This window comes from Lepisosteus oculatus, chromosome 17 (assembly GCF_040954835.1).
Source record: "Lepisosteus oculatus isolate fLepOcu1 chromosome 17, fLepOcu1.hap2, whole genome shotgun sequence".
NCBI lineage: Eukaryota > Metazoa > Chordata > Actinopteri > Semionotiformes > Lepisosteidae > Lepisosteus > Lepisosteus oculatus.
In genome coordinates this window covers 3356917-3375300 of record NC_090712.1, presented here as the reverse complement: position 1 = coordinate 3375300, position 18384 = coordinate 3356917, and the positions used below count along the sequence as shown (strand labels likewise).

The 18384-nt window shown below is 44.3% G+C and overlaps 2 protein-coding genes across 3 annotated transcripts; one reads left to right on the top strand and one right to left on the bottom strand.

Moving 5' to 3' along the window:
• Positions 1-141: 141 nt before the first annotated feature.
• Positions 142-3166, bottom strand: rps27a (ribosomal protein S27a). The gene is made up of 6 exons (XM_006638420.3): positions 3132-3166; positions 2951-3015; positions 2003-2057; positions 1543-1628; positions 754-885; positions 142-328 (listed from the first exon to the last, which is right to left on the bottom strand). Exons 2-6 carry the CDS (start codon positions 2996-2998, stop codon positions 179-181), a joined length of 471 nt encoding a protein of 156 aa, XP_006638483.1. The 5' UTR covers positions 2999-3015; positions 3132-3166; the 3' UTR covers positions 142-178.
• Positions 3167-3639: 473 nt separating this feature from the next.
• On the top strand, positions 3640-16833 carry LOC102697381 (clathrin heavy chain linker domain-containing protein 1). Of its 2 annotated transcripts, none has more exons than XM_015362408.2 (12): positions 3640-3736; positions 4589-4794; positions 5510-5697; positions 5832-5971; positions 6333-6534; positions 7114-7229; positions 7767-7866; positions 9641-9747; positions 11288-11462; positions 13699-13901; positions 15607-15786; positions 16374-16833. In XM_015362408.2, the coding sequence occupies exons 2-12, from the start codon at positions 4591-4593 to the stop codon at positions 16568-16570; spliced, it is 1812 nt and encodes a 603-aa protein (XP_015217894.2). In that variant the 5' UTR covers positions 3640-3736; positions 4589-4590; the 3' UTR covers positions 16571-16833. The 2 variants fall into 2 exon arrangements, with proteins under 2 accessions (XP_015217894.2, XP_006638533.3); XM_006638470.3 differs by having other exon boundaries at positions 3646-3696.
• The last annotated feature ends 1551 nt before the right edge of the window (positions 16834-18384 follow it).

Here is an 18384-nt window from a genome sequence, read left to right as displayed (position 1 = left end):
AAACTATACTAGCCTTCAAAAGGTAATGGTGGTCTTCACAATTAGCTAAAAATTACTAGGAATAACTAAGCTATAAATAACTGTAATACCTTTGTTTAACCCCCCCCCCAAGCAGTTTATTGTAAAGAAGCACAAGGCCTGAACGGTTTGAATGTTTTATTAACTCCAGTCCGCCTGTTCACTTGTCCTCGGGCTTGTTGAAGCAGTAGGTGAGGCAGCACTTCCCGCAGTAGTGCCTGTCGAAGTGGCTGGCCATGAACACGCCGGCGCCGCACTCGTCCGCAGGGCACTCGCGCCGCAGCCGGTGGATCTTGCCGTTCTCGTCCACCTGCCGGAGGAAACCGCAGCCCGTCAGCCGGAGCGCACCGGCACCCCCCGGCTGACTTCTCCTCCCGAGGGTGACCCCTCACTACACAAGTCCAAGTCACCCTGATCGAGTCGACAGTCTCACTTTGGAAAACCCAGAAACATCTAAACATCTAAATACGTGTACATATGGCAATAAACTACTCTACCAATTCAATCACCCCCTTATCTCAAAACATCCTGCAAAATCCTGGACTTGCAGTATTGGACAATGCAGCCAGGACAACACTATAAAGCAGAAGACCTAAGCAGTGCTTGCTACAATTATAACTCGTTGAAATTCACAACTGTGGGCCTAAGCTGGTTTCAGAAGGCTGAACGCTAACAAAAGACAGATCTCGTCTTCCGGTTAAAATGATCACGACAGTGGCCGTTTCCGAGGCTCACCTTGTAGTACTTGAGCACGGCCAGCTTGACCTTCTTCCTCTTGTGCTTGTTCTTCTTGGGGGTGGTGTAGGACTTCTTCTTCCTCTTCTTGGCACCACCTCGCAGCCTCAGCACCAGGTGAAGAGTGGACTCCTGCACGGGCACGGGCAGTCAGGTTAGTCACAGTACTCGCTACTGCCTGCCTTTTCCCACTAAGTACGGAGCGAGCCAAAACCGACACCCCTCCTGTGATGGTACAAGACTAGGATCACACACCCATCAGTCTGTAACCTGCTCTTCATAAGCTGCCCTCACACTTCCACTGGACAATAAAAGATACAGTCACTAGTTTATGAACTACAGCTCAATCAGTGATTCACAACTGAAACTCAGATTTTTACATGCCTGTGAATTGGAAGACATACCAACAGTTGCCATGCAATGTACTTCTTGTTCACCACTCGTACACAATTACAGCTCAAGAATAAATGTGTCAACATATAAGAAGCTAGACTAAACTATAGATAAAACATAATGGGGGGTGGTTCACATCATCTTTTGTTACACCTTGAACAAATTCATTTAAAAATGCTGCTGACCTCAGACAGATGTACATCGATTCCTGGTCCTCTCAACCTCATTGTTTTTTTTTTATTCGATGTTCTCAGAGCATGACAGCATCACAGAAAAGTGCTAGTATCACTCACAGCCACACCTACAAATCACTATTAAGGCAACTCCAAACTCCAGACTTGAATCAAGAAACCAAAGAGAAGGGTAACCTGCTGCAAGAACACAGAACACACGCACCTTCTGGATGTTGTAATCTGACAGAGTGCGCCCATCTTCCAGCTGCTTCCCAGCGAAGATCAAGCGCTGCTGATCAGGGGGGATACCTGAGGGAGATGAGAGGCTGGATTAAGCTGTATCCTTCAGTGAAAGAGTAGTCATTTACCCACACACTCCCCTCCAGCTCCCCACTGTATTATGTTTTACATGTGCTTTTATAAAAAAAATATTCATATAGATTTATAAAACTAAGCATTCTACAAAATCAATGTAAGAAGTACTAACACAAGGGGTTCAACAGCAACACCCCACTTCAGATTTGAACCCACAACCTCCCAGTGCATCACACCCGCTAGTCAACTGATCACATCAATACCTACTACACACACAGAGCTTTTACAAGAAGTACCTGTTGTCAACATCACAGGTATGGCGTAACTGAACAGTTTAAATGCAGTTTCTGAATTTCTCAAGTGCTTACCTTCCTTGTCTTGGATCTTAGCCTTGACATTTTCAATGGTATCAGAAGGCTCAACCTGCAGGAAAACGTCAATGATTTAAAAGACCTAAGAGCAATTAAATCGTCTTAACACTGTTATCTTTCACTTGAATCCTTAGCATACAACTGACTCATCTGGCACGTTGTTTTCATTTAATTAAATCAATCAAGCTCATCAATATGAACACTTCATACCACACGTATTATCTTGTTCTATATCATACTACGTATGATATGTAACAAGTAGTCTGGACTTTACTTCCAGAAAGCTATAAAATACTTCAATGTTGAACAAAAACCACGTCTTTACAGCGAAAAGTCCATCAAGTGGAGCAATTATTCCAGCCTGAAAACCATCCCGACACAGGACGATCATAATCACATGGACTGATGTCTCTGTCATCCTGGTATGGCCTAGGTCTGGGGAACTGTTATCAGGAATAACCAGAATAGGTCTATAAACTTTTTACATGACACATTTTACAATATAAAATCAGTTCCGCTCGTTTCAACATGTCTACTAGCAATATTTCCACTGCTCGCGAATGAGAAACCCGAAATGCCGGGAGGGACAACGGCAACCACGTCGTCTCTTCCTATAAGATGCCATCAATACATATTTATTCGCCTTACGAACTGAATTACAGCTTAATGTGCAATGCTGAGCATTTGAAAACCGCAATACGCGAAAAAATGCGCGTCACAGTATAATCTATTAAGAGCTGCACGTGTTTCCGTGAATGGGACAGGTCAGACACTAGACGCAGCTAATAAAACGCAACTAATTAACCGACTTTAAGAGGATATGTTTCCATTTTAGTGGATGCAAGATTTAATCAACATGGACAAAAAGCTAGCAGGCCCACAGACTTAATATTAATTCCTCTGCGCGTCTTTAAACACTTTTACTCAGCCGGTCAGTACACCCACCTCAAGGGTTATAGTCTTCCCCGTTAAAGTTTTCACAAAGATCTGCATTTTGGAACCAAATCCACCTACAGATGAGAACAGACAACGTAAGGTTTTAAACTCTACTGTAAAATAGTGAAATAACTTCTACATTTATTTAAGAATTTGCAATTTAATCTAGGAGCTCATACTCGCCACTAACCTCCCGCTAATGGTGGATCATGAGAAGAGGGCTTTCCATCCGCGACACGGGGTTTTCTGACCCACTGAGCAGGGGTTAGATGGCTAAACCACTGCCTGAAGGAAAATATGGACTGTGAATAATTTGGAAACAATCAACTGCTTTAATATTTTATTTTAAACTCAAGATTTTTCACACACATATAAATTCACAATTACAGAAGTATACTACAGATTCATAAAAAATAGTTAAAACAAGGTTCATGGGAGATGTAGTTCTGAATACGTCTTTATTCATAGACAAAATACTTCTCTGATTTATTGTCCGCATAATTCTAAAACAGGCACCGGATAATCAGTATGAAAATGAATTATCTATTATTTGTGCCATTGTTTCGTTTTCATTTATGACAGACCTGTACCTTCTTAAAATGTCCCACTGGGTGATAAACTACATTTCCCACAAAGCTTTGCAGGAGAGCGATTTCCTTAGCAACGCCCTGGTTACCATAGTAAACTGAAGTGGCTGACGTAATGGATGTGCGGTCTTGGTTGTCATTCAACAGGAACGAGAAAGAATTTCTCAAGTTTGTGTAAAATAAAAAAATAATGATTTAATAAATAGAGGTAGCGTAAATACGTTTCAAAATTTAAGTTGCTTAACTCATTTAATGTCGAAACCGATTACATTTTATGCCGACTACACTATTAAGGTTAAAAAATGAGCTGCGCGCGTTAAGATTTGTTGAACAAAAGAACATTTGCCTGTTGCATCAAAATGTGATCGTTTTAAATATGCCACATATTATTTATGACTCATTTTTGTTTCAGTAGATGGATGTATTTTTACTCGTTATAATGATCTTAATTTTTTAAAGACAATTAGCGACGGCGTATTTTTCAACAAAATCTTTCTTGGCAACGTCTTTGAATAAGGCGGCTTGGTGGTGAAGTGGTTGAACATCGTTAGCCACTTCACAGCTCCAGGGTGCTGGGTTCCAGCGTGACTCTGTCTGGTTTGAATTTGCACCAGCTGTCCAGATTCAGCGGAGTGGTTATGAATTGCAGCTCTCACTTAGAATGAGATGACTCTGTATAGCTTGAAGCACTGCAAGAGTCACACCTATACATAAAAACAGGGAGCAGATCTGACTCAGGAAACCAATTGGTGTTGACTCTATAACAAGTAAAGATTTGGAAATGATAGACCGACAGCCCATACAACCTTGGGCTTGGGTGTAAGCAGGGGTGTGACACAGGGACCCATTCTGGGCTCAATGCTCTTCCAGATCAGAGGATACGCGTGCACTGAGACAGACTGGTGTTCCTGCTGCCTTGAGCCCCCGGCCTGCCATGTTAGACTGTGCTGGCTGCATCTGGACTGCCTAAGGAAGAAGCAGTTCCTGAAAATGGATGGATAACCAATTCTACCTCCTTTCTGTTGCGTATTGTTAATTTAAATCTTTGTGGTTTGCATAGATATGTCAGCGACATCCAGCCCACGTGCAGCCCCCAGCACAGCAGTCAGGAAGTCAAGAGTCCTGCCCCCTATTATCTCCTCTTCTGACAGAGACTTCCTGGATGCTGTGTATGCCTACATTGAGTCTGAGAAGGAGAAGTTAGGATGTCCCAAGGAGGGGCCGGACGAGCAGCGCTACATCATTTACAGCTCTGCGTTTGAAAAGGTAGATTCCCAGCAATTTCCCGGAATCTGTTTGTCTCTTTGAGGGGGTACACTCTCCCTCCACACCAAGTGATCCAGTTAGCCAGATGTTGTTGAGCTCTGGAGATTTGTCAGCGGCCATATCACCCTGCAGCTCCCAGCTGGCAGCCCACCGAAGCTCAGCAGGTGTGAGCCTGATCAGTACCTGGATGGGAGACCTCCTGGGAAAAACTAAGGCTGCTGCTGGAAGAGGTGTTAGTGGGGCCAGCAGGTGGCCCTCACCATGTGGTCTGTGTGGTTCCTAATGCCCCAGTATAGTGACCTGTGACACTGTACTGTAAAAAGGCGCCGTCCTTCGGATGAGACGTTAAACCAAGGTCCTGACTCTTTGTGGTCATTAAAAATCCCAGGGCATTTATTGAAAAGAGTAGGGGTATTTCCCTGGCGTGCTGGCCAAATTTCCCATTGGCCCTTACCAATCATGTCCTCCTAAAAATCCCCACCTCTGAATTGTCTTCATTACTCTGTTCTCCTCCCTGATGTGTGCGGAGTGTACTGGTGCACTCTGGCTGCTGACGCATCCTCCAGTTGGGACTGCACACTTGTGGTGGTGGAGGGGATCCCCATTACCTGTAAAGTGCTTTGACTTGAGTGACCAGAAAAAGTGCTATAAAAGTGTAAGGAATTATTATTATCTCCTTCTACGTTGTAATTTCATTGAAATCTGCTTTCCACAGGTCATAGAGCATGCCACCAGTTACAAAGCCATTCTCAGCACCATCAAGAAGGAGTACGATGGCTGCATTAGTGCTATCAAGAGGAGCCACAGAGATGCCAGGCTGCTGCACAGGAAGCTCAAGGTCACGGCTGCCGAGCCCACGACACTCATGTACTGTCAGAGAAGAGCTGTTCAGCTTCGGGAGAGGTGGGTCACGCAGTCTGCAAACACTGCTCGGAAGAGCCTGATTACAGGACATTCACACGTGGAGTCCAGCTTTCCCCGGAAAGGCAGGAAAAGAGGTGTTAACTGGCCTCGATGTACTGTACTTCTCCCAACAGGATTGAAATCATTCAAAGAGACACAGCTGAACTGCAGGCTCAGCTCGAGAAGCTCCGGCAGGCCGGGAGAGAGACCAGCCCCTCGCTGAAAGAGGAAGCCTCTGTGAGCGCCGAGGTCAAGCCTGTTGGGCGAATACCTGGTACTCCATGAGTTTTCTCAAGTTGTCCATCTTGCTCTGCATGAAGCTAGGAGACTGGAAATAAATAAAGCAACAAAAACTGTTAACTGGTTATAAGTCTAATTTACCACCTTATACCTATCTGATTTTTTATTATTGCAAACGATTGCTAGGTGATGCTGTGTTAAAGCTTGCCTTAACTCAACTGAAAGAACCCAGTTGTTTAGTAGTGGAATTCGATTTTTACCGCTTGTTGAATGCAGTCTTGCAGAAAGGAACACGGGAGTGAATTGTACATAATTTGAATACTGAGGCAAACAGTTTCTGACGCGGACAGAACGAAAAGCCGTTAGGGGACGTAACGTCATGTTCTCCTCAACAGGGCTGTCGCTTGAGGAGTCCATGCGCCCGGAGGCCCTGACGAAGCACCTGGAGTACCTGCAGAGGAAGCGCACAGAGCTGCAGCAGAAGAAGAGGACTCAGTGCGTCCCGGCGCAGGTGAAGGCCGACCTGGACCTCAAGATGATGAGCACCCTCAAGCAGAGGGATGAGCTGGCGGCCGAGAACGACAGGCTGAAGCTCAGGTGCTGTACAGACGAGAGGAGGTCATGTGGCCCGTTTCGCTCATGGTGGTGGTTCAGCAGCTAAGTGGATCTAAAATTTCAACGAGTCGCTTCTTTAACAAGCTCAGAGTCTGGGCCTCAGTCACCTGGCTGGGAGAGCTTTCGTAGGCACCCACAACTCTTCGTGTAAAGAAATGTTTCCTATTCTCTCCTTGGTGACAGTGCTATGTTTGCATGGTCTTCCCAGAGTTGTTGGGAAGCATGTTCGAGTCATCCTCAAGTATTTAGTGCTGTCCACGGAGAATCCACATTTTCATATGTCTTCCTGTCCGGATGTGTTCCCTATCTACATATTTTCCACGTGAGCCCTAGCTGTGCTATTTGTCATATCTATATCCTATCTGCCATTTGTCCTAGATATGATTCTTCTTTCTAATTTTCACCATGTTATTAACATTTACTTGTTCCTCTGTAGATATAAAGTTTTACAATGCCCTTTGTTGGCACAGTGCTTTTGAAAAGTCTGATGTCTCTTTCAGAAGGCAAGTTACAAATACAGCCTAGGCTCACGTGCTGTTTTCTCTCGGTGGTGTTCGTAAGGTACAAGCAAATGAAGCTGCTGGCAGAGGCAGTGAGCTGCTGGGGAAAATCTGACGGAAGAATGCCGCTGCTGGACTTCATGTCCCCAGTCCTGCATCAGGCCTCCGAGCTGCACGGTAACCATTCAGAGTCTGTGTGATCCATGAGTGACGTACAGTACCCCAGGTCCATGAGTGACGTACACCACTATTACAGCCCGTTTCAGATCTTCTAAACAATCCCCTTCTGGACATCGATAGTGAAAACATTTCCGTAATGTAATAAGTTAACATCTAGTAAAAGCTGTGCTTTAGCATAAGGACGTCTGTACATGCTGTCTTTGGTCATTTATCAATGATTGGAGCAAGTAGGTTTTCAAAGAATAACAGTGTAAAAAATGTAATTTGATCTTCGCAAAACTAAATTTGATCTTCGCTCTAAGACACAAATGTTGAGCATTTACAAACTGGACTTTCTGAATCGAAGTGAGAGACGTTTCTGTGTATTTGAAAATAAGAGAAAGTACAATTATTTTTTGGGGGTCATTAGCCTGATAAAATACAGCCTATTCAAGGGTTACAGCTTATTTAAACCAATTGCTAATCTGAGGGTGGATTTGTGTCCTGATGTTGTGATCACATACATAATGGTTTATTATTCCTGCTTTGTCCTAGCCTGTGATTCTGACTACCAGAACATCGGCACAGCTGGATTTGAGGAGGACGACCCCAGCAAGGTCAAAACATCTGAACTCTTAGTAGACTACATTGAAAGGTACTTTATAGACTCAGCATAATGGGTGATATAAAATGATTAGAAAAATATTCAGCTGTAGTATGGGGAACTATATTCTATATGTTCATTAACACTAGTGATCTTAATGATTTTATCCTTTCTGTTTTGTAAGACGTTCTAGAGTCTGTACCCCCTTTCACATTTCTCAGTACACAAGAATGATGTTTCTTTATCTCCTTCCTCTCTTCCTTTTTTATTAACCTCACTTTCCTGCCATCAGATCAGATAGTAGATATTTAGAACTGCACTTGGGCTGCAAAGGTATTTTTCAGTTTAATTTGCAGACTTCTCTCTTTGAGCAGTGGAAAGCTATACAGCAGCCTGCACGGTTGCACGTGGGTTATCACACATGGTGCTGGTTTCCAAAAGCTTCTTCCTGTGTGTCTCAGATCTTTGTTCCTCGTGACCTTATTTTCTAAACGGGCTTCGATCTAAATGCAAGCAATTAAAGACATGTTAAACATAACCTCCACTGCATCATCCTCTTAGCCATGTAATAATCTGTTACTATATCCAGTATATATATATTGTATATTCACAAACTGAAATTTAAATTGAATTTGAAATTTTAAAGTAATGATTAAAGTAATTTCATAAAAATACAAAATCGGCGAAATCTGCAAAAATATTTGAAATTGTTTTGCCATCCCAATTAAAATGATGATGCAAAGTTAATGTTTTCTACCTCACCCAAACAACAAAAACAGTCACGAATTCTTATTGCCAGTGGCCAGTTTATTTGAATTTATCCTTTGGGTTCCTCCTGAGATAAATTCCTTGTGAATCATTTTCATGCAGCTTAAACATTTGATATGATATTTATCTTTTTTTTATTTCGCATCGTAGCACAGTGGTCAGAATTGTTGCCTCAAGCTGCTGGGGCCCTGAGGATCACTCCCATAGCTCTCTGTGTGGAGTCTGCATGTTCTCCCTGCACTTGTACGGGCTTCCTGCCACAGTCCAAAAACACACTGGCAGGTTAACTGGCTTCTGGGAAAACTGGCCTTGGCGTGAGTGTCTCTGTCTGCCCTGCAGAGCACTGCTGTCCCATCCAGGGTGCACCCTGCCTTGTGCCCGCTGCTTGCTGGGATAATAATAATAATAGTAATAATAATAATAATTGCTTACACTTATATAGCGCTTTTCTGGACACTCCACTCAAAGCGCTTTACAGGTAATGGGGATCCCCTCCACCACCACCAATGTGCAGCCCCACCTGGATGATGCGACGGCAGCCATAGTGCGCCAGAACGCTCCCCACACATCAGCTCTCAGTGGGGAGGAGAGCAGAGTAATGAAGCCAATTCATAGAGGGGGATTATTAGGAGGCCATGATTGGTAAGGGCCAATGGGAAATTTGGCCAGGACGTCGGGGTGACACCCCTACTCTTTTCGAGTAACACCCTGGGATTTTTAATGACCACAAAGAGTCAGAACCTCGGTTTTACGTCTCATCCGAAGGACTGCGCCTGTTTACAGTATAGTGTCCCCGTCACTATACTGGGGCATTAGGACCCACATAGACCACAGGGTGAGCGCCCCCTGCTGGCCCCACTAACACCTCTTCCAGCAGCAACCTTAGAGGGATAGGCTCCAGCTCCTCCACAAGCCCAAACTGGAAGAAACTGTTATAAAATGAATGGATATTCTTTCTTTTTATGACTGTTTACCTTACATCGTTGGTCTTTTATCAGCTCACAGTGGCCCCTCGTCAGTTCTTCCAGTGAGACAGGGTGGTGTTTTTCCCTGGCAGGTTCATCGAGCTCTTCGAGGCGGGTAAATACGAAGCAGCTGCTTTTCATGCAGCTAAGTCCCCTTATGGAGTGCTGAGGAACATGGAGACCATGGAGAAGTTTAAAGGTAAGCACCCTTAAACACTGTTAAGGTTTCCAGTCTGCTGTCTGTGTGGAGTTTGCATGTTTGCCTAGTGGGTTTTATCTTGGAGACATGCTGGCTGCCTTAGCCTCTCCTTCTCTCTGTTATCCTGTGATGGACATCAGTCCCACCCAGGAGGAGTGCAGTAGTGTGATCTCAGTCCAGCCTCAGTGCCCTGTATTTCTGGGACAGACTTTAGCTTCAAACAACACTCTCCTGCTTAAGCCCCTTACTGATGATGGGTGGATTTTCATACTAAGATTCACATATTTCTGTGATCAGCTCAACATTGCAACCCACATATAAATACATACAGCAGGATGAAAGGCCTTCCACACTGCAAAGCCTCATTCTGGCAAATGTGATTAAAAAACAGCCCATTCGCACCAAGCAGACTGATCGCAAACCTGTTAGATGTTCACCTCCTGCACTCTGTTGCTGTGTTATGTGATCCCTTTGGGACTGAATTCAACCACCACTGTCCTGTCTGCTTAGCTCACCTCTGCTCCATGAAGCAGAGTCTGTCAAAGTAAAAAGGCTGCAGTGTGGAGCAGCGATTGGGAGTTCTGAACTTAAGAAGACTGGGGGACAAATCAAAGCTGAGGCGCTGCTGTTGTGCCCCTGGGCAAGCTACTTCATCTGAATTCCTCCAGTAAAATACCCAGCTGCAAACATAGCTCTGGATGAAAGTGACACAACTTTTCGGCTGTGGAGCCTCCTTCAGATGCGGGAAGACGATGTGGAGCTGTTAGCTGTATAAATCCCTTTGCTTCTTTGATCTGGTTGTCCGAAAGAGTACTTTGGTGCGCTACGGCTGCCGCCGCATCATCCAGGTGGGGCTGCACACTGGTGGTGGTGGAGGGGATCCCCATTACAGGTCAAGCGCTTTGAGTGGAGTGTCCAGAAAAGAAGTGCTGGATTTCCCATTAGGCACTGTAGGCACTGTTCCTAGGGCCTACAAAATGTTAAAGGCCTACAAAGGAGGGAAACACCAGTGACTAACAAAAAACAAGCTGAAATAACATGCTTGCTATCGATCTAGGTGCTCCAAATCGATAATCATACGCTATCTAGCAGCTGTTCTAGAAACTGGAAGTATCGGAGTGATGGTGGCTCGACTCCCCTCCATCAATCACGTGGTTTAGCATTAGAATAGTTTGAAGTGCATCATGTCAATCGACGTCATTCAACTGGCGTTTACCCCTCTTTTTGCACACTTCAGAGTGAAAGTGCCTCGGGCCTACGAACACCAAAATCCAGCCTTGCAGAAAAGTGCTATATAAGTGTAAGGAATTATTATTATTCATCTGTTGTTTGAGGGAGAAAACGAAGAAGAAGTCTGCACAGCCGAAACGTTGTGTGTCTTTTCTTTTCGGCATGGAACAAACCTTTACTTGTTGCTTGGCAGCCTACTGAGGCTGATGCAGCTCCCGACTTGGACGCAAGCGTAAGCCCAGCCCATTGGCACTGTTGCGCTGCCTGCGTGGTGTGATAAACCTGCGCCCGTGCTGTGTGCTCCCTGCAGCGGCCAGCGTGTACCAGGGAGAGCTCCCCCCTCTCCTGCTGTTCTTCCAAGCGCTGACGATCTCCGCCGGCGCCGCCAGGAAGCCCCCCGAGGCGGCCATGTCCCTGGAGGCGGTGAAGGTCGCCCTGCAGCACGGCCGCGTGGAGCTGGTGACGCACTGGATCACCCAGCGCCGGTGAGGCACTGGGCAGAGCCGCCAGCACGATGCATTTAAGGAGTCGGGCTGCTCAGAAAGCGACACGATTCAGCTTTTGTGTTTTAAGAAGCTGAAACATGTTAGTTCTTTCCACCTCTCAGCACAGAATTAAGCTCCACTTATTCGTTACATAAAAGCCGATTGGTCCATTAAAAACAGGCAATTTATTTATTGGTTTCTTCACAATTATGAATTGCAACAGACTCCATCCCTTTTTAAATATGCCCTCAAAATGAAAGGCAAAAAGTGGCACAGATGAACCCAGGATCACCTGAAGTCAAGTTTAGGAGCCAAATTTAACTCCTGTAAGTTTGTTTTCTAACTAGCAGTCATATAACTCTGCAACTCACAACTGGTAACCTACTGTAGCTCAGCAGGTGTGAGCCTGGTCAGTACCTGGATGGGAGACCTCCTGGAAAAACTAAGGCTTCTGCTGGAAGAGGTGTTAATGGGGCCAGCGGGGGGCGCTCACCCTGCGGTCCATGTGGGTCCTAATGCCCCAGTATAGTGACGGGGACACTATACTATAAACAGGTGCCGTCTTTTCGGATGAGATGTAAGACTGAGGTCCTGACTCTCTGTGGTAATTAAAAATCCCAGGGTGTTTCTCAAAAAGGGTTGGGGTTTAACCCCGGCGTCCTGGCCAAATTTCCCATTGTAAGGACCAATCATGTTCTCCTCGCAAACTAGTAAAGTTTATTCTTTGAATGAAAAAGTATCTTTTGTTTACCTAAGAGAAGGCAGCACGTTTTGGTAGTTGTTCAGAAAACAGCAAAACACTTGACACAATGTCAAATATCATGTAATAGTACTATATTCTATAAAGCACCTCTCATAAAATAATATCTCAAAGTCCTGTACAAAAAAACCCCTAAATTTAGGATTGCAGTTCATCAGGAGGTCAGGAATGGAAAGGGAGATATTGCTTCATGGCTTTAGAAGACGATATCCAGTATTCAGCAGGAAGCCAGAGCAGGGATGTCAGGACAGTGGTTATACTGTATGTGCACCAGAAAGCATGTCTAGACAGAACTCTAGCAGCTGAGTTTGGAGCAACCAGAAGTTTCTGTAAGGTGTTCTGTGGCAACACAACAAGTACAGCACTGCAATAACCAAACCTTCACAGATCAAAAGAGCATGACTGTTGCTCTATATGGAGCATTGACAGAAGGAGACGTAACTGGGCAATCTTCCTTACATAAAAGAAGGAGGTTTTTGCTTAGCATCATTAATTTATTGACTATTAAGTGTTCCTAATCTGCCTTTTGCCTTTGTAAATTAAAATTTAATTTAGATGAAAGTGAAATATTAGATATGCAAAGTGGTGAAGATTATGCGCTTAATTCATCCGTCTATTTTCGTAAAGCTGCTCATTCAATAATCTTTTGATTGAAAATCTGGAACAAGCCATTTGAAATCTCCCCTAAAGGGGGCAGTGTTGCTTCAATAAATCACTGAAGGCCCACATGATCTCTGGAGTTCGAAACCCATTCAATCCTACTGTTAAACACCAAAATGCATCTTATCTTGAGGAAGCATTATACAAGCAGTTTTCGATTAATTACTATTTTATGGCGTTATGGACTAAAGATTCAAACAATGCTTTGAAGAATCTTACAGACGATGGTGCTTTTCTTCCTTTCCAGCTGCCAAAATATATTGCACATCTAAGGCACTTACAAAAGATTCCCAATGTAGCTGTTTTAACCACTTCGTAGATTTTTCGTCCAGCTGTAAAAATGGTAGGAAGTCACTTTTGCTACCCCCATATTATCATCCTACATTTGCTACTTTGTAGGTGAAGAACTGTGTGTACGTCACTATTTTGCTTGTATTCTCACTGTCAAAGCTTTAGAGTTTAGAATAATGAGACGTCCGTCCATCTGTTTTCTAACTGATTTATCCAATACAGCATAGTGGGGGAGCAGGAGTCAATCCCAGCAATCAACAGGCGCAAGGCAGGAATGATGAGACAGCTCCTCCCAAAATCCCTTGTGAACGCTGCTGTCGCCTTTATTTTATTTGTCCTAAAACAAAATCTGGTCAGCGCTTCACTGGGAGCAATGGTTATAAAAATCGTAATGAATAAAAGACATTTTATTTCAAATGTAAGGAACAAAAGTAAAGACATGAACTTGGCTGTGCTCTCCTGGCTGAGGTTCCAGAGGCGAGGAAGAGCCTGAAGCGTGACTGCTGTGCTCTTCCCGTTCCTCAGGCTGACGTCTTGCGAGGAGATGGGAGATGTCATCCGCGAATATGGGGAGAGGAAGCCCCACATGTCTGACAAGTGCCTGGCACTGGCCCAGGTGGTGTACCACGCGTGTGGCATCAGCCGGAAGGCCGCCTTGTGCATGTGTCAGAGGGGCATGATCAGCGGGGCCATGGAGTTCATCTGCCACTGCAAGAGCTTCACTCTGGGTAAGGCTCTCTCACCAGACTAGCCTTCTGCCTGGTGTGTGGCTTTCCCTCCTGTTTATGTGGAAGAGAAATGGCAAAAAGTCTGAAAGAGTCTGGCAGTATTGTCCATGAATCTGTGCAGCATTTATATAGAGGGCAGACGGTACACTCATGGATAAGGTCCCTGGGGGTATTTCATGAATATTCAGCAGTCTATTCAAAATTAAAGTGTATTGCATTATGGTCATGCTATATATTAAGAGCTCTAAACTCCTGGTTTTTATGACTGTTCATAACTTAATCTTTACAGGCCCAACATTTACATGCAATATATTGAAATGTTCAGTATATTAGGTGCTACTAAGGCTCTGTTTATTAGTTCAGTACAATACCCTGTATCCTGTCTCTGATTAAATGGGAGATAAAGAGACTGGGATGGACAGACTCAAGGTTCTGTTGAGCATCACCCTACTGATCATAATGATTTTGACTCTAGTAAAAGGGGCCTGTATTGATCCCAGATTACAGTGTCCATCTGTTCTGTACCCAAGATGTGCTGTGTGCAGGGCTAGGCCTCCTGTTATCAGTTAGATTCTCATAGCTTAATGCTTTTGAGTGCCAGACACATGTTTTGTTATCATGAGTGATTTACTTTGTAGTTTAAAGAAAAAAGCTCTATGCTTTGGGCTGAAATGTTCCTATGTCCACATTAACATTGGAATCACCCATATTCTTTTCTGAAAGTCAAAAATCGCAGTTCTTAATCATTCTGAGTGTTATCTATTACTGAAGTTGATTAACTGCGACACACACTAAAATATTTTCCACCCATTCGGTATCTTGTTGAGGACTAAACAGTTCAGGTGTGTTTTTGTTGCCTGTATTAGGATGCTGTGGTGTCCTTCTGTGCTTGTGATTATACAGTATGCACCATTGCGGGATACAAACTGCAGGAAAAGTGTTCTTGTAGGGTAATGAGAAGATATCAGGGTGGCGGGATCAAAAGGACACATTGCTCAGACTGCTCCAGTAAGTGCCCTGCTGTGTAAGGGAGTCTCAGGTTGTCCTCAATTCACTCTCCTGTAAAAATACAGTTCAGTGTGTCTCTATTAAGGTTGATGTATATCATAGATTATTTTATATTTTGGAGTTGCCCTCATTCTGTTCAGAGCTCTGTGTCTGGTGAATGCAGAACAGTAAGGGGGCCTTTTAAATGATGGTGAGAAACCCGGCCACTCTTCTAAATATTGCTTACAAAAAGCAATGCTCTGTGTAGCATGGATCTCCTTTACACTGCATATTGAAGGAGTCCAAGTGCTTCTGAACCTAATGGCTTCAGTTTGATTTCTTTGATCTTAGTAAATGATACCAGTAGAATCTACATTGAGGAGATTCCGGTAAATAATTTGTGTCCGGGATGTGGGAGTCCTGAGCCAGACGAAAAAAAACAAACAAAAATCACATGTGCGATTAGCATCTTACACGAAACACTTGTTGTGTTATCCAGGGGGTGATGATTGTGTTGTGATGAAGGCGTGACACAACTGTGTGAACCTCCCAGTGTGATGGCAGGTTCCAAATCGCCAAAGTGTGCAAGGCACAAAACATTCATATTCAAACACCCAGAGCTGTTGTGAACAGTCCTGATAAGATTTCACTGTCGAGGCGCAGAAGGGAAAGATATGCAGAGATAACCTGGACAAGCCCCCTCTCTCCTCCGGTCCAGATGACTGCCTGTACCTGCTGAGGAAGTGTCCCAGTGCAAACCTCCTCCGGTCTCTGACGCAGGAGTACTGCGGCAGGCCGGCAGCCCTGTCCCTGGGCTTCGCTGCCCTCTCCCTCCTCTCCACTGACAACAAGGCCTTCGCCTTCCAGCTGCTGGAGAGGGTACACTCCTGTGGGAGAGGTGAGTGACTCAGCTCTTTTCTCCCATCTGTATTATATATATATGAGCAGGAGCACCAGAGATGCGAAAGTACAAAAATAAAGTGGATTTTTATAAACATTTTGCAAACTTGTTCTTTGGTGCTCATTTGTTTTTTGTTATGTTATTTCTGTTCATGCATTTTTAACTGTGCAGTTTTTAGAAGGGCATTCATTATTCATGATATGATTTTAATTACCGGTGCAGGGGTTTATCCTTTTAGTCTTTTTAGTAATTAGGCACAGGAAAGTGAGTTAAGTAATTGCTTGCAATCAGTTTCACACCCAATTGCAGAGAAGCTGCTTTTTCAATGAATGAAGTATAAAGCAGTTGTATTGACAGTGTGGGGAGGAAAAGACAAGAAGATGGAGAGTGTGGAGTGTTCTAGCATGTCTCTTCAGATAAACAACGCAAATGTGAAAGATCTGAAGATCGATAAATTGCACGTTTGTGACTTCGAAACACACTGTCTTTTTACTTTAATGTACTGTGTGCTTGCGTGCCCATAACAGAAGGCCTGTGCTGAACCTTCTTTGTCCCTTCCTTGTTTTTTTGCTGTGACACTGAAGACGTCTTTGAGCAGATGATTCTGGAAGATGTGTTCTGCACCCCCGAGGAATGGAGTGAGATAGCAGACAGGTGCCGAGAAACCAGCCACACTCAGCTGGCCCAGGACATCACTGAGATCCTGTCAGCCCAGGCTGGGGCGGTGCTGCTGTCTCCTGACTCCGAGGACGCCAAGCTGATGGAGCACGTCTTCCTGTAGGCGGGCTGCCACCAGAGGGAGCCCTCCAGGTGCACATCAGGTTCGGCACACTGCAGCAGGGACAGACGGGGGCCTCTTCCAGCCCCTGTAATCTCCTTCTGCTGCTGTGCATCAGGCCCAGGCTTCACAGTTAGCGCCAGACATTCTCGATGTCTATCTTACCTTAGCAATTAATAATCAATACATTTCTTTTTTTCTTCTTGTTTTCCATTTTGAGTTTTCAATTGGTATCTGTAATAGTATAATAAACTAGTCAAGTCCTATATGTGGTAGTGACTTTATTGACTCCCTTTGTTTCCCAGTCAGGCTGAAGACTAACCACAATATAAATCACAGTTACATCTTTACATAGTCAGACCATTGTATATTCACAAAATATTTTAGAAGTTACATACCCCTTCATATTTGAAATCTGTATGATCTTTAAAACCTCATCTTCACTTTTTAATTGCTGTGATCACGTTTATGGTGGCGTGTTGTCCGTGGCCGGAGGTTGTCTGGATCCTTCTGGCTTGCCATGTACAAAATCTCAAAGAAATCTGAGGAGGCTGGCACACGTGTTCTCCCCTGCCGTGTGTTCATGTCAGCCCTTCGGTCGATTCTTTTCCCTGAGTTTATGAAAATGCATGTTTTGCTATGGAGAGATGGGCCCTGGAAGAGCGCAGCAGGGAAACTGGTATAAAGGCAGAAGGGGCAGCGTGCTGTCAGAGCCCTGCCAAGACTGCAGCCTCGTGCCCTGAGCACATTCCTGCAGGACCAGGACGGCCCACAGCCCAGGCCCAGGCCCGCTGCCTCTTCAGAGGACGGCCCGGCTCTGCAGCTCACCAGGGAGAGCACTGCAGGAAGAGCCTCCCGCTCAGCAGGTAGGAAAGAAAAGACGTCTCCTTTCACTACAGGTCCCTGCACGACCCAGTCTCTTCTGGCTTTTTATTCCAACTTCGAAAATCAATGAAAACATTCATCACATGATCTTCCTAGTTATACATATTGAGGATTTTTTAATGTCTTTTACAGTTAATTGCTCAAAACCATTCATTTCATAACCGGTGCAGTTCCCTATAAAACACCTTTGTGCCTGATTAAATTAGACATTGAAACGATGCGGTAATGAAGTGATCAGACTCCGTGACCGACTGCTGAAGACACCAGTGCCCTTCAAGTACTGAGCTTGAGAGCCCTGCTTTATTGGTTGTAGTGGCATATTCAACAGAAGAGGGGAAACAACAAAATATTTATCCATAGTTTGGCACCAGATTATTAAGTCAGGCCTGCCACAGTTCCTCTGTTATATCTTGGACACCAAGCCGTTGCTGTTTTATGTACAGTATGTAAATAAGATGAGATAATAACTGAGATCTATGCTGGCTGAGCAAACAGAAAGTCCTTTGTTTTCTTCCAGAGCTGTGTAAATGTGAACAAATTATTTAAATACAGACCTCTTTGTTTACAGACGTTAGTCACAAGTCTACCAGTACTGTACTACTGTTGCATGTCTCCTTTAAGAGGTTATTCTATTTCTAACAGCAACACAGATCCCACATTAAGCACTGTAAGTAAAAGCAACATTAGAAGCAAAGCATAGATTTTTAAAGCTTTTGACACTTTGGTGTTGTATGAAAGTGGCTCTTTTTTATTCTTTTTGTGCAAAGGCCCCTACTTTGACAAACGCATGCGACACACCCAACCCATTCAAAAACCCACAGTTAGTTCACTCTTGGCAAAGACGTCTCATTCGAATGGGCTGTTCTGTTAGGAGAATGGAGTGCACGATTGCCAGCTCTGAACAGATCGACATGCAGTCCAGAATCTTCTCT

Bases quoted from the DNA above. Each gene is read 5' to 3' on its own strand.
- rps27a (XM_006638420.3), bottom strand. From the start codon at position 2,998: ATGCAGATCTTTGTGAAAACTTTAACGGGGAAGACTATAACCCTTGAG. The intron at 2,058-2,950 runs GTGGGTGTACTG...GTTTTCCTGCAG, and splicing joins GGAAGACTATAACCCTTGAG to GTTGAGCCTTCTGATACCAT. The intron at 329-753 runs GTGAGCCTCGGA...TTCCTCCGGCAG, and splicing joins CCGTGCTCAAGTACTACAAG to GTGGACGAGAACGGCAAGAT.
- LOC102697381 (XM_006638470.3), top strand. From the start codon at position 3,648: ATGTGCGGTCTTGGTTGTCATTCAACAGGAACGAGAAAGAATTTCTCA. The intron at 4,795-5,509 runs GTAGATTCCCAG...TGCTTTCCACAG, and splicing joins ACAGCTCTGCGTTTGAAAAG to GTCATAGAGCATGCCACCAG. The intron at 7,230-7,766 runs GTAACCATTCAG...GCTTTGTCCTAG, and splicing joins TCAGGCCTCCGAGCTGCACG to CCTGTGATTCTGACTACCAG.